The sequence below is a fragment of the Balaenoptera physalus genome (assembly GCF_965194825.1).
Source record: "Balaenoptera physalus genome assembly, chromosome: X".
Taxonomy (NCBI): domain Eukaryota; kingdom Metazoa; phylum Chordata; class Mammalia; order Artiodactyla; family Balaenopteridae; genus Balaenoptera; species Balaenoptera physalus.
Genome location: NC_138903.1, coordinates 125,673,691 through 125,688,840, shown reverse-complemented (window position 1 = coordinate 125,688,840; position 15,150 = coordinate 125,673,691). Strand labels below are relative to the sequence as shown.

The 15,150-nt window shown below is 40.8% G+C and overlaps 1 protein-coding gene across 1 annotated transcript; it reads left to right on the top strand.

The window, feature by feature from the left end:
• The first annotated feature begins 4,462 nt into the window (after positions 1 to 4,462).
• LOC309652692 (histone H2B.3-like) lies at positions 4,463 to 6,584 on the top strand. The gene is made up of 2 exons (XM_082446730.1): positions 4,463 to 4,513; positions 4,574 to 6,584. The coding sequence occupies exons 1-2, from the start codon at positions 4,493 to 4,495 to the stop codon at positions 4,994 to 4,996; spliced, it is 444 nt and encodes a 147-aa protein (XP_082302856.1). The 5' UTR covers positions 4,463 to 4,492; the 3' UTR covers positions 4,997 to 6,584.
• The last annotated feature ends 8,566 nt before the right edge of the window (positions 6,585 to 15,150 follow it).

Genomic DNA, 15,150 nt, shown 5'->3' with positions numbered 1-15,150 from the left:
TCAAGATGAAAAAAAAAAGTAATTACATGGGACTGAGTGAACTGATGAGGATGAGTATAATTTTTGTGACTTTCTGTTTGAATTTAAAAAAAAAATCCCACAAGGACTCAGAGGCAAAGAATATACAAATCAGTTTTCACTGCAAAGTAAAGCAGCTGTTACAGTGGAGGATTACTGGACTGAATGTCAATATTATGACATAGTATGAGTGTGTTTCATGTTTGGTAATTGCAATCATTGTTGCTTTTGTTGTGGTCAGCCATGTACAATGCTTGGTGTCAGTCTATTTATCTCTTGTAAAAATAAAATACAGTGTGTGTGTGTGAAAAAAAAAAAAAAACTTTCCTTGAACCCATCAGAAGAGGGACAGGAACCTCCAGGAGAGACAAATCTATGTAGCTTTAGCAGAACTGTATGAACTCAAGAGAAAGGTTGTGGGCAGGGCAAGAAACTAGAAATTGTTTTCCTAAGTAGTGCAGCACGAAGGGAGGAAACGCCTGATCCAGGACTGGGTACAAATTTCTTTGTTTGTTTTTCAGCCCATTGTGGAAGATCTCTGAGGAGCCATTATACTTCCAGAGTTCTCCTTGGGAAATTAGAGTAAGGATTTAGGATAATTGGACCCCCTTCATGAGGGTCATTAGTTAAAATTATTCGGGAATATTAGAAAAATCTCATTAAAGAACTTGAAAAAAAAGAATTTTCTTTCCAAGGTGATCAGGAAAATTGTCAGGAGATCAACTACAAGTAAATCCCTCTGAATAGTGCCTTGAGATCGTCATACACATAGGGGACAAAACTTTGGGAGCCAAAGCCTCTTTTGAAACCATGCTCATTTCAAAGATAGAACTGTAAACCAGTTGGAATGCACAGCGTAAGTCATTTTATTTCCATCATGCTCACTACCGCTGCTTCAAAATCCTAGTGTTTGTCCGTATGACATACAAATGTTTTGCCAATCTTGATCTTGCATACTAGTCTCATACATATTGTATTATGTGAGAAGTTATTTTAAGAAAATGAATCTGTTGGGACATTTTTATAGCTCTTTGGGTGTTTTGCACCTAAAATTTCAGAAATAGAATAGAAGGATTAGTGAAATGCCATTGAAAATATACCATATAGACAGTGAAGACTGGGAGTGCAAAGGTGAATGACAGATATGAAATCTAGGATAGAGAGAGGAAAAATGGGTTTTGATGTTGAAGACTGGAAGATAAAATGAGTACATCTGATCATTCACTTCAGAAGGTGATTGAAGAAAAGGGGCAATTATGATCTAATGGTATGATTAACAGTAAAGATTGAAGTAAGGTCCAAACTTCCAATTTTAATTAAATAATTCGCAGACATGTAATATACAGCATGGTGGCTATAGTTAAATACTGTATTGTATATTTGAATGTTGCTAAGAAAGTAGACCTTAAAAGTTCTTATCACAAGAAAAAAAATGTGTCACTGTGTGTGGTGGTGGCTGTAACTAGAATTATTGGGGTGATCATTTCATAATATATACGTATATCGAATCATTATGAAACTAATGTTTTATGTCCATTATATCTCAATACAAAAGACTAATTGAGGGAAACAGGTTTACTACTTCAATAAGAAATTATAAGCAACCCTGGAAAATAGTATTAATATAGCAAACATATCCCAATCAAACTTATTCAACATTATCTTTGTTACAGAATTCATTGAAAACCTAAGAGAAAAGCCAAAAATGGTACAGAAATATCAAAATCAAAAAGTTCAAGAAAAAAACCTATTCCCCGTTCCCTAATATCTGGAGATGCTACTCTAAGTCATTCAGATGAATCTGATTCTATTCCTTCCAAGTTTGTAATGTATTCTTTGTGAAAATGCAAACATTCATTATATGAACAAAAGATTAAAGAAATTTTACATAACCAATGAGATATAGCTGGACAGAGGATTGGTGAACTAGAAGACAGATAAAATAATAGAAATAATATAGAATACTTCACAGAAAGGAAAAGAAAAAAAAAAGGATAAAGGTGAGGCAAAGAGACTCAAGGAATGGAGTAAGTAGGTGATAAGTATCACATAGGCATTCCAGAAGCATAAAACTGGGTGAATATTGGAAAAATACTATTCAAAGGAAAATGGCTGGTATTTCCCAGAGTTAGGGGAAGCCATAAGTTCCTCCATGCAGGAAGCAGACCTGACAAATCATAGTAAACCTTCAAGGTAACCCTAGAGATCAAAATAGCAGACAAAAAGACGCAGTGCCTAAAAAAGGAATACCAAATAGTGTGACTGCAGACCTCTTTGTCTTAATAAATTGAAGCCAAAAGCAAGTGCTGAGAGAAAGTAACTGTCACCCTAGAGTTGCATATCTAGCCAAGGTATCATTTAATAGTGAAGTTATGCTACACATGAAGATGGGCCTCCCCAAACCACACTCAAATGTAGACTTGCTCCACCGGCTGCTGAGAGTACAGTCAGGTGCTAATCCTCAGCCACTGACCCTTTCAGGTATTTCCTCAGCTTCAGAGAGCTAATTTGCCCAAAGTTAGGGACTTCCTGAGACGGTCACATCCAATGTCTGAACAAGGGGAGGGTATAAATATATGTCTCATCCCATCCTCAGATGGTAATCCTGATGAACATTCCCACATAATTAACCCCATCTCAGTGCTGGCTTCCTTCTAGAGCTTAACTGAGAAATAAAGACTTTTGAGAAAAATGAAATCTTATCGTGTTTACATCAACTGACACCATGTTAAAGGAACTTCTAAAGAATGTAATTTAGGAAGATGGAAAAAGATCACAGCAGATGATCTGAGATGCAGGTAGGAATGTTAATAGAATAAATTAGCAAGTAGAGGTAAATGTAAAACAATGACTGTACACACAAGTTGCAATAATGATTACAGTTCCTTTGAAGAATCAAGTAAACAAGACATAGCTAAATACTGCAGTTATGCAACACTTGGATGATAAGAGTGTCCAATGAGAGCAGCTCACGTCCTGTTCACTGGTTCGGCCAGTGATGGACTGGAAGCTTGTGAGCCACAGCCTTTGGCCCAGTGTGGGAAAGTGGCCAGGGAAAAACAAATAAAAGCATTCTTGGGAGGTTCAGACTTGGAGATTGTGGAGGAAACTGGAGGGGTTCCTTCCCTGTTGTTTGCTTGCTAGCTTGTTTTCAATCACTGTAAGTTAATGATTTGAATTCAGAGATTGTACTGTGTGTGTCTCTTGTCCCTTGTATACAAGTAAGGGAAGGATTTGACTACTAACACATCAAGTGGGATTTTTGTATTTTCATTGGTAAATGGGATTCTTTAGAAATAAGGAACGGCAAGCTTCCTTCACTGGTTTTATCACCATATTACATTTTCTGGTAATAGAGATGAGCTTTCCGCTTTCATAATTGGAAACATTTCATGAGCAGTAGAAATAGCAGTTCTTTAAAAGTGCAAATGGACACAGCTTTGGAATCTTGACCATTTCAGATGAAACCACATTGATGAACCCACCCCCCCTTTTCTCAATTCTTCTTAAGTCATTTTTTGATTCCAATTCTGCAATTTATTGGTAAGGAAACACATTAAAGAAATGCCTTTGTCTGTATTGTCATGTATTCTTGCAAGAAATACGCTTTTATTTTAAAGAACTTCCCATTTATTCCTTCCATTCTTCCTAAGGTGTTTTCTTAGAGAATTAATCATTGTTTTCAATCAACAACTCTTACGTTTGTTCACAAATTCAAGCATGTGGGGTATTTTGAGGACCTAAGGAATGTTAAGAAAATTTTGTATTTGAGAAATGTTTAAGTATTTTTACTAATTTTAAAAGTATTCCCATTTCTGTTTGTGTTCCAACTTTGGACAATGTGGCTTTGAGATTCCAATGTTTTCTAATTCACTGGGGGTTTTGATCGTAATTGGAGGCAGTAGATGGTCAATTATGTCCCATGATTTCGAGGAGCACTCTGCAGACCATGTCAGAGACTTCCGGCTCAAGCCACGGAGGCTCAGCCATGGAAAGACAAGATACTATGTGGGAGTAAAATGGCCCGCCAAGTGGCTAAAGTCATTCTGATGGCGGCGACGACTTGAGTTAGGGAGGTCAGACTCGCTCAGGAAGCTCAAACTGATTTTTCTTCAGTGTAGGTGACTTGGGTGACATCTTTTCAGAGTTCTCATGCATAAATAGTAGGCATAAATCAGCTGAGGTGAACTTTGCCTACATGGGGCATAGTTGAAAGATTTTCTGGTAGAGGTCACGGAAAGTTTAAAGTCACCAGATTTCCACTGTGATTGGCTGACTGGAGGCCAAGCAGGGGGCCATCCAATCACAGGTGACATGGGGTTCCTTAGTGACAGACCTCCCTGCTTTGCATTTTATCCAATCAGATGTGAGCATTGCCCGTGACGTCATAGAAGGCAGGGAGTAGAAACCGGGCCAAGGGACCTCGACGGCCGCGCTGTCCTTCCCTCTGAGCTGCGGGGAAGACGATTCCGACATGCTTGAGCCTTCGTCTGAGGCGTCTGAAGAAAGCCCGGGCACCAAGGAGACGTCTGAAGAAAGCCCGGGCACCAAGGAGACGTCTGAAGAAAGCCCGGGCACCAAGGAAGCCGAGCCGAAGAACCCGAAGCGCCGCTGCAGCCGCCGTCGCCGCTGCAGCCGCCGCCGCCGCCGCTGCAGCCGCCGTCGCCGCTGCAGCCGCCGCCGCCGCCTCTCTGACGGCTTCGACAGCTTTGCCACCTATTTCGGAAGGGTGCTGCAGCGGGTCCAGGAGGGCCTGAGCCTCTCGCAGGAGGCCGTGAACGTCATGGATTCGTTCGTGAAGGACATCTTTGAGCGAATCGTCGACGAGGCGGCGCGCCTGGTCCGCTCCAGCAAGCGCTCCACCCTCACCTCCAGAGACATGCAGACCTCCGTGCGCCTGCTGCTGCCTGGGAAGAGGGGCAACCACGCCATATCCAGCGCCACCAAGGCACTCATTCGGTACATAACCGGCAAATGAGCTGCCTCCGGACCACCTGAGCATCGCAAACCAAAGGATCTTTTCAGAGCCACCTCAGTTTTCTTAATAAGAACTGTATTCTAACAAACTTTGATCGACTTTATTTTTTAAAGTGTGTCATCCTGCTAATTTTTAAACATCTTTTTTACAAAGAACTAAATATTATCAACTACATTTTAATATATCTATGGTTTAATTTGCTCAAAATGAAATAGTGAGTTTTGTTCAATAATGTTGCGTTATACCACTTTACTAAAGAGTGAGTTCTTTTATTTTTCTAGGTCAACCTTTCACAGGGTCTGTAAGATAAAGTTATTTACCTTTTTCACTCTCATTTTCTCATGAATGTATGGCAAAATTTTCCAGAGATTCATTATGTACCGTAATGACAACAAATTAAGTGCAGGAACATGTATAAGAATTCAACAGACATATTAGAAGAGATATTAAGGAGGTTTTCTTTTTCTTTTTTTTTAATTGAAGTATAGTTGATTTACAACGTTGTATTAGTTTCTGGTGTACAGCAAAGTGATTCAGTTATACATATATATAATCTTTTTCATATTCTTTTTCATTACAGGTTATTACAAGATATTGAATATAGTTCCCTGTGCTATATTGTAGGACCTTGTTGTTTATCTGTTCTATATATAGTAGTTTGTGTCTGCTAATCCCAAACTCTTAATTTACTCCTCCCCCCTCCTTTCCCCTTTGGTAACCATAAGTGTGTTTTCTATGTTTGTGAGTCTGTTTGTTTTGTAAATAAGTTCATTTGTATCATATTTTAGATACCACGTGTAAGTGATATCATATGGTATTTGTCTTTCTTTGACTTACTTCACTTAGTATGATGATCTCTAGGTCCATCCATGTTGCTGTAAATGGCATTATTTTATTCTTTTTCATGGCTGAGTAGTATTCCATTGTATATATTCCACATCTTTATCCATTCGTGTCAATGGACATTTAGGTTGCTTCCATGTCTTGGCTATCGTAAATAGTGCTGCTATGAACATTGGGGTGCATGTATCTTTTCACATTAGAGTTTTCTCCAGTTATATGCCAAGGAGTGGGATTGCTGGATCACATGGTAACTTTATTTTTACTTTTTTAAGGAACTTCCATACTGTTTTCCATAGTGCACCAATTTACATTCCCACCAACAGTGTAGGAGGGTTCCCTTTTCTCCACACCCTTTCCAGCATTTATTATTTGTAGACTTTTTGATAATAGCCATTCTGACTAGTGTGAGGTGATACCTCATTGTAGTTTTTGAAACCGTGCACCTCAGATTGGGACTTGAACCTAATCTCACCTCCGATGAGACTCGAACCCACCTGACTTGCACCTCAGATGGGACTTGAACCCAAAATCTCTGGCTTAGGAAGGTACTCAAATCCACAATCTCCCAGGTAAAACTGCACACCTGGTCTCAGGACTTAATGAAGTTCAGGTTCTTTATGTCTCACTGCAGAAGGAATTCAGTGAGAGGAAAAGTGATAGGTAAGAAGTAGATTTATTGAGAGAGCTACACACTCCACAGACAGAGTGTGGGCCATCTCAGATGGTGAGAACGGGCCCCCACATATGGAGTGATTAGTTTTTTATGGGCTGGGTAATTTCACAGGCTAATAAGTAGGAGGATTATTCCAACTATTTTGGAGAAGGGGTAGGGATTCCAGGACTTGGGCCACTGCCCACTTTTTGGCCTTTTATGGCCTGGGAACTGTCATGGTGCAGGTGGCTGTGTCATTTGGCGTATGCTAATATATTACAATGAGCATATAATGAGGCTTGGGCCTAGCCTAGTAGGTTCTAACTGGGCCTATCTTGGGCCTAGCCTAGTAGGTTCTAACTGAGACAGGATCTTAGTTCCCGGACCAGAGATTGAACCCACGCCCTTGGCAGTGGAAGCATGGAGTCCTAACCACTGGACTGCCAGGGACTTCCCCACACTGTTTGGATTATTGTAGCTTTGTAGTAAGCTTTGAAATCAGGGAGTAGGGCCTAGCCTAGTAGGTTCTAACTGAGACAGGAAGGAAGGAGGCAGGGCACAACCATTAAAAGAATGACAGCCATTGGGAAGAACAGGATACCAAAAAAAAGCGGTTAGAACCTACCTGGAAATTGTTCATGACAAGAGGTCCATATTCCCCTATAACATTTTCCCTATTATAATCATACCCAGTCACAGTTCCTGATCATTTGATGTTCTTAAAAGATACCATTATTATTCACCAAGGGCATAACATCTTCCCTTAATGAACTATAATTCTGAAGGAACATAGTTCACATTTATTTAAATTTTTAGCTGTATCCACTGAACTTAATTTAATTGTTTGCATTTTTAGATCATAAACCATATGGAGTTAATTATCGTTCCTGAATTAATTTTAGTGGAAGGGCGAGTTAGACAAATGTGTTTTAAGTATATAATGAATATTATTTTTATTCTCCTCAGTACCCTCACTGTCTATCAGAATATCTCCCAAATATATTGTTTCATAATGGGTTATAAATATAAATAATTTACGTGTGGTTTAAAATGTCTCACAGCCGGACAAAGTGAAAGTCTCTTTTCTAATCAATATTCCTGCATCCCACTCCCCAAAGGTAACCACTGCTATAGTTTGATTTGTATTTGGCATGCATTTTTCTGTGCATATTGAAATACACATACGTAAATAGATACAATGGTTTACACATTAACTGATTTGTTTGTTAGATATGAAATTGGAATCACAGAATAACACTGATCTGCTACTTATGTTCTTCATTTAACAAGATGTGTGCTTTTTAAATTGTTTTCATTAAGTTATGATTTAGAGAAAATAAAATTCACTCCTTTCAGTGTCCAGTTCTATGTCTTGAAAAGTACATACACTTGTATATGTACACTTGTATACAGTTGTATAACCACACCACAATCAGGATATACGAGTTCCATTATGCCAAAAAATTCTCCTGTGCCTTTTTGTAGTCAACCCATTCTCCCCACCTCAACCCTGACAACGACCTATTTGTTTTCTGACTCCCAAATTTTGATAGCTGTAGGTTTTCACTTTTATTTTCATTTTAATTCTGTTCTATGTATTTTTAATTGATGTATAGTTGATTTCTGTTCTACATATTTTTGAATTACCTTGAGACTTCCTCTTTGACCCGTGAATTAACTTGATATGTGTTGCTCAGTTTGCAAGTTCTCAGAGATTTTCCTGTTATCTTTCTATTATTAATTTCTAGAATTTTATTCCATTATTGTCAGATAACACATTCTGTTTGGTTTCAATTTTTTTAAGCTGTTAAGGTTTGTTTTATGACTCAGGATATAGTCTATCTTGCTGAATGTTCCATGTGCATTTGAAAAGAGTGTGTATTCTGCTGTTTTGGGGTGGACTGTTCTATAAATGTCAGTTAGATCTAGTTGGTTGATGGTGGTGTTCAGTTCATCTATAACCTTGCTAATTTTTTGTCTACTAATTCTATTACTGAGAGAGGAGTATTGAAGACCCAAATTATAATTGTGGATTTGTCTATTCCCCTTTCAGTTCTGTCAGTTTTGCCTCTTGTATTTTAAGACTCCGTTGTTAGATATAATACATATTTAAAATTGTTGTATCTTCCGGGTGAATTGACTGACTCTATTTATCCCTGGTAACTGTGTTTGCTTTCAAGTCGACATTGTCTGATAATGTAAAGAATCTATAGATTCTCCTGCTTTCTTCTGATCAGTGTTTGCATGGTGTATTTTTATTCATTGTTTTACTCTTAAGCTACCTATATCCTTATATTTGAAGGGAGTTTCTTGTAGACAACATATAGTTGGGCCATTTTTGTTTTTTGTTGTTTTATAAATCCATTCTGACGATCTAAGTCATTTAGTTATGTATTTAGACCATTGACAATTAATTATTGATATGTTTCTATTTAGGTCTACCACTTTATTTTGCATGTTCTGTTTGTCCTCTCTGTTTTTCATTACCCTGTTTCCCCTTTCTTTGGCTTATCTGAATGCCTTTTAGTATTTCATTTTAATTTTCTATTCTGAATTTGAATATATCTCTTTGTATAATATTTTTGTGGTTGCTCTGTGGATTACAAACTCCCTACTTAACTTTCCACAGTCTATTCAGAATCAATACTCAGAATCATTATGTTACCACTTCAGTTGATATGTAGGAACCTCACCTTAATAGATCCCCTTACCCTCCCCCCTTTACATTACATTTGCCTGATGTATTATAACTACACTGAAATCTACATAGATACCTACTATAGCTACTTTATTGAAAACTCCATCTGTTAATGTTATATTTTGCTGTGATTTTCCACTATTTACCATGATTTTGGAAACCCATTCAGCTGCATCTTCATATTCACTTTCTCCCTAGATCTCCATGAATTCTAAATTGGTGGAAATGTAAATTGGTACAGCCACTATGAAAAACAGTACAGAGGTTCCTTAAAAAACTAAAAATAGAGTTGCCATATGATCTAGCAACCCCACTCTCTGAGCATATATCCAGAGAAAACTCTAATTCAAGATACATGCACCCCACTGTTCATAACAACGTTCTTTACAATAGCCAAGACATGGAAACAATCTAAATGTCCATCGACAGATGAGTGGATAAAGAAGAGGTGGTATGTATATACAATGGAATACTACTCAGCCACAAAAAAGAATGAAATAATGCCATTTGCAGCAACATGGATGGACCTAGAGATTATCATACTCCGTGAAGTCAGAAAGAGAAAGACAAATGCCATATGATATCACTTATATGTGGAATCTGAAATATGATACAAATGAACTTATTTACAAAACAGAAACAGACTCACAGATATAGAAAACAAACTTATGGTAACCAAAGGGGAAGCGGGGGAGGGAGTGATAAATTAGGAGTTTGGGATTAACATAGACACACTACCATATGTAAAATAAACAACAAGGACCTACTGTATAGCACAGGGAACTATATTCAATATCCTGTAATAAACTATAATGGAAAAGAACATGAAAAAGAATATATGTATATATATCTATAACTGAATCACTTTGCTGTACGCCAGAAATTAATACAACATTGGAAATCAACTATACTTCAGTAAAAAAAAAAAAGTAATATAGGTCAGTATTAATAAATTAAGCAATACCTTGGACAGCATTGAATGCCAGTGTCCAGAGAAATTAGAGCATTTAGAGCCCTGGTGGCTTCAGGATACAAGGGGAAAAGCTTTAGAGTAATTTCAAGCTCACGTACTGAGCAGGTATCCATAGCAGTTCCCCTGATTTACTTCACCTCTCCTGACTTCTTACCCTTATCTAAATTATAGGATTAAATAGGGACTTCCCTGGTGGTGCAGTGGTTAGGAATCCGCCTGATAGTGCAGTGGACATGGGTTCGAGCCCTGGCCCAGGAAGATCCCACATGCCTTGGAGCAGCTAAGCCCATGAGCCACAACTACTGAGCCTGCACTCTAGAGCCCATGAGCCACAACTACTGAGCCTGCATGCCACAACTACTGAAGCCCACATGCTTAGAGCCAGTGCTCCACAATAAGAGAAGCCACTGCAATGAGAAGCCTACACACCACAACGAAGAGTAGCCCCCACTCTCTGCAACTAGAGAAAGCCCACGCGCAGCAACGAAGACCCAATACAGCCAAAAATTAAGTAAATAAATACATAAATAAATAAATTAAAAGAAATGTTTAAATTATAGGATTACATAGGTAACTGAGTAAGTGTTAAGAGTAAAGGAGATACAATTTAGAGTACCATTTGTTTACATTCATTTCCTACCCTCCATATCATCTTTCTCAGAGGAGACGTCTGTTCTGACTGATCCCTTTCTACCCACCATCCTAGAAAGCAGTCATTCACATAATCCCCATACTTAATTCTCATCATCATCAATCATCATCACCAACACCAACATCTGCATAAGAGGTCACTGTGTATATGAAGCGTTTGTCAGTCTTCTTTCATTATCACCCTCCAGGAGCCCTTTCAGACATGTTTTGCCTAATTACCCCCAACCCCACTCCCCAGCGGAACGTGAAATTTTTAATACTCCAGATGTAGTTTATCTGTTTATGTACTGTGGTCCTTTGGAAGCTCACAGACCGTTGTAATATCTATGAAAACCCTAACCTCAAGAACCAATCTTTGACCTCTTGGGGGTGATGTCATCTGTTGAGAATGCATGGTATATTGTGATTAGGGCAAAAGCTGGAATCCCATTCCTGCTCCATACACCCCTCGATCCACACTAGAAAATCTGTCATGATTAGATGCCCAGCCTTGACAGACCATCCATGGAGCCACCCTCATCCCTCTCTGGGAGAAATTTCACTTTCCTCTCTGTGTCCTCAGATGCCCTTTCCTCCCTAGCAGGTACAAGCAGCCTAATCATTTCCATAAGTTTTCACAAAGGACAGAAGAAACACTGGCTTCAGACGGCTTCTGCTTCCAGGCTGGTCACAAACTCCCCATGCGGCAGGGGGAAGGAACACCAGGCCTGGCTTCCTGCTGCCGGGAGGGTTAACACAGGGAGAACAGAGATTAACCACCTCAGCAGTACATGTCCTGATACCTTTGCTAAAGATCTGCCACCAGCAACTCAAGGTGACCAGGCTGCCAGGTCCCAGCCCTGGCTCTGGCTGTTGGCGTGGGGAACAACCTCTTTGCCATTTGTCTCTGTGCTCAAGAGCACTTGCTTTGTAGTCACACACATCCATGAAGAGAGGATAGTGATACGTCACTAGTGGGGCTGTTGTGAGATTAAATCCAGTCACTAACATGAAGAACCTAGATCTGGGCCCCGCTAAACAGCCTGCTGCATCAATAGTAGCCCTCTCCTCCGTCAATCAGAGAGCTCATGTGGTCCTCACCCGCCCCTTCAGTTGGGGCCCCTTAACCAGATGGCAGGTCAGAATCACCTTGGGGATCTTTTTCTAAACCCTCCTATGAATTTCCCTTGTTGGTGGAAAGAGGGCTTCTGTATCAAAAGCCATTCAAGTTATTCAGCCACGATAATATGGGCCTTAAAAAACAGATATGCCCATTTGGCACCCGTAGTGTGGGGCAGTGTCCATTTCCTCTTCATTCCACCAGCATCAGTTATGAACAGCTTTTGTCTTTATTGCTAAATATGATCTCTTCTTTTTTCCAGACCAGTTCCAGTGGAAGAGTCACCTCAGAAGGTCTGTCCTTAATGTTATAAATTCACACGCTCCTCCCCTAGGGTTGGCAGATTTAGCAAATAAACATACTGGATGCCCAGCTGAACTTGAATTTCAGGTGAACAAAGTAATATGGCATGTGACAAATTTACACAAAAAAGGATTTTTTGTTTATTTTAAATTCAAATGTAAATGGTTTAAATATAATCTGGTAACCCTACACATGGAGGGGTCTGGAGGGGAACCAAGGTGCTCCAGTCAACAACCGCAGCTGAGCCCCTAGCAGAAGCCAGAAGCCATGCTCATCCCTGTGAGTGAGCTCTCTCAGATGTACCAGCCTAACGGAGCCTCCAGCTGATGGCAGCCCCAGGTGAGACACCACATGGAGCAGAAAACTATCCAGCTGAACCCAGTCAACCCACATTATCCCGAGAAATTAAAAAATGGCTATTGTTTTGGTGGTGTTTGTTAAACAGAAATGGATACCTGAACCATGTAGTTTTGGTGAACTCTCTTTTTCTATAGTCTGTAATCTTTGGATAAGATAGGGACTTGCTGATCTTTGAAGGTTCGATAGGACGTCGTGATAATTTTGGCTATAGTCTCTGTGTGGGTTTATATGTGGGTATAGATTTTGAAATTTCCTCAATTCCTTCTGGGATTCCCAAGATACGTTTTCACGATGTATGATTTTCATCATACTCTTGGAATTTTAGAAATTTATTCCTGAATTCCCTTCCACAGACGAGGCTCCACTGAAGTCCTGCTTGTGAAGGGAAGGAGAGGGTATTGCTACAAACTGCTCCCTGAGGCACATGGAAAGCCGTATCCTCAGAAGGTGCCTTGGTGAGTACGTTGTCAGAACAAGGGGTGTTTCCTCATTTTAAGAAGGGTTTCTCAAAGAAGATGTCCTGAAACACTGTCTCCTGCTACAAGGATAGCCTTGCAAGGAAGCCACTCTTCTTGAGTACACATAGGATGCCGTCACCAGACCTCGGAGACATACGCATTGCAGTCCTGGGCCTTTCTGACTGTCCCAGCGCAGCACTGCTGGGTGGATACGTCTGTGCAGTTCTGGGGTTCATTAATACGAAGACCACTACCCTTGTGGAAATCTGAGCCACATTCTACAATATCACCTTTATAAGGAATAAAGTTGATGTATTTTCACCTTATTTTTCATATTTCTCAGTTGGTTTAGAGTCAAGATATGGAGAAGGGGTGTATTTTCAAGGCCCCTTAAAGACTCAGTCATTTTAGAGCAAGACCATAGGAATAGTTTGGGAGCCGGCGAGACACAGAAAAGGGAAAGGAGCTGTGGATCTATTTGTAGACCCACTCCTGAGGGCAGAGTAAACATGTGCTCCATAAGGGCAGGTTGGTTCAAGAAATTTGAAGGGAGAGGGCCTGGGCTATGCAACCTGTTTGTTCATCCAGCCTCACTAATCAGGTACGTGATTCTCTAGATAGAGGAGTGAGTGTATAGAGAGGTTACATGGGTTTGGCCGTGGCTGTCCCTCCACGTGGAAGAAAATATCGGGAATGGAGGCCAGGAATTCCCCAGGAAAAAACAATGTATCGTTCAGTTGACTCAGGTTTCTGCCTATTAAGTGACTATGATGTTTTAGGCCTGCCTCCCTGGAATAACTCTGAGATTTGTAAATGACATTTTTGTACATGTATCAAGATCATTGGGTTACATGATTATAGAGAGTTCTTAGTTCTCTGCCACAGATGGCTAACTGCTTAGCATGGGCTGTGAGAGTACACGTTCACCCTCAGAGGGAGGGCTAACTCATCTGCAGGAACCCTACATACTTCCCTGGGTCTCTGTGTTCTGATAACACACCCCTACTGTCTCTTTAAAGCAAACACAATTCCTGACGACAAGCACATGTTTTGTCCCACGAAACTGGACAGATTTTTTTGCCAGTTGCCGGGGTCCCAGTCTAGTGCTTCAAATTAGTATGTTTTCCAAGTGGCAGCCTGAAGAGCTACGGTGTTTTGCTTTAAGCTAAAGACAAGTGGGTGGAGGAGGGTGGGGAGGTATTTAAGGTGGTGGAGGACCTGCCTGAGCCAGGCGGTTGCTAGACTATAGAAACGTGACGTCAATAAGGCGACCTTGACCACTTTTTAATGGAGACAGAAGCGGCCTGGCAAGGAGAGCAGGTTTCTCCTTTAGGTGTTTGGAAATGAGTTGGGAGAGTGGGTACCCGCGACGGGGGCTGGACCACCCTGCAGTGTGGGGAGACAAAGGGATCCACATCCAGGTCACTTCTTTCCCGCTTTGGGGGCTCGGTGCCCGGGCTATCTCGTAGGCAAAGCCATTGGGGTCCTGCCCGGCCCCAGTGGGTGCGGTGTCCTGCTCCAGGGGTGTCCTCGAGCCACTTTCCTTCTAAAGGCAGGGGCGTGGGAGGTGAGACAGGTAACGACTCTCTCTAAGCCTCAGCTTTCCCCTCTATAAAATGGGGATAAGGATGCTTTCCCTAAAGGGTCTCTGAACATTTAGCGATAACACGTGAATAAGCCGAAGGCCCTGTAGTTTTCGCAGGATCATGGATGTTTGTATGAATTCAGGCCACTTCTTATTCCATTTCCCACTTTGTTCTCACGGGACATATGAGGAAAGGAGAAGAAAAAGGCCCTGGTGGGAAGCTCATTGTACCTTTTCCTCGTTCGCAGCACTATCCAGTTTTTTCAGTGTCATTGTCACTAACCCATTGCCTAGCATGGTGCGGGGCCCACAGTTACACCAGTAAAGCATGGTAATTGCTGGATCTGTCTCTCCCTGTGCAGCTCCTCATGCCAATGGCCTTGCTCATATCAGGTGTCTGAAGGAGGCAGCTTCTAAGGATCTGTGTCCTGATGGCTGCTGGAGCTTCTACTCCAGGTTCAAGGGCAGCAGCTTCCAGGAGACCACAACACTTTGCGTCTTCAGCTGGAGATGACACCTGACTCAAGTGAGT

Coding starts and splice junctions, on each gene's coding strand:
- LOC309652692 (XM_082446730.1), top strand. CDS start 4,493: ATGCTTGAGCCTTCGTCTGAG. Junction 4,514..4,573: donor TGCTTGAGCCTTCGTCTGAG/GCGTCTGAAGAA, acceptor GGCACCAAGGAG/ACGTCTGAAGAAAGCCCGGG.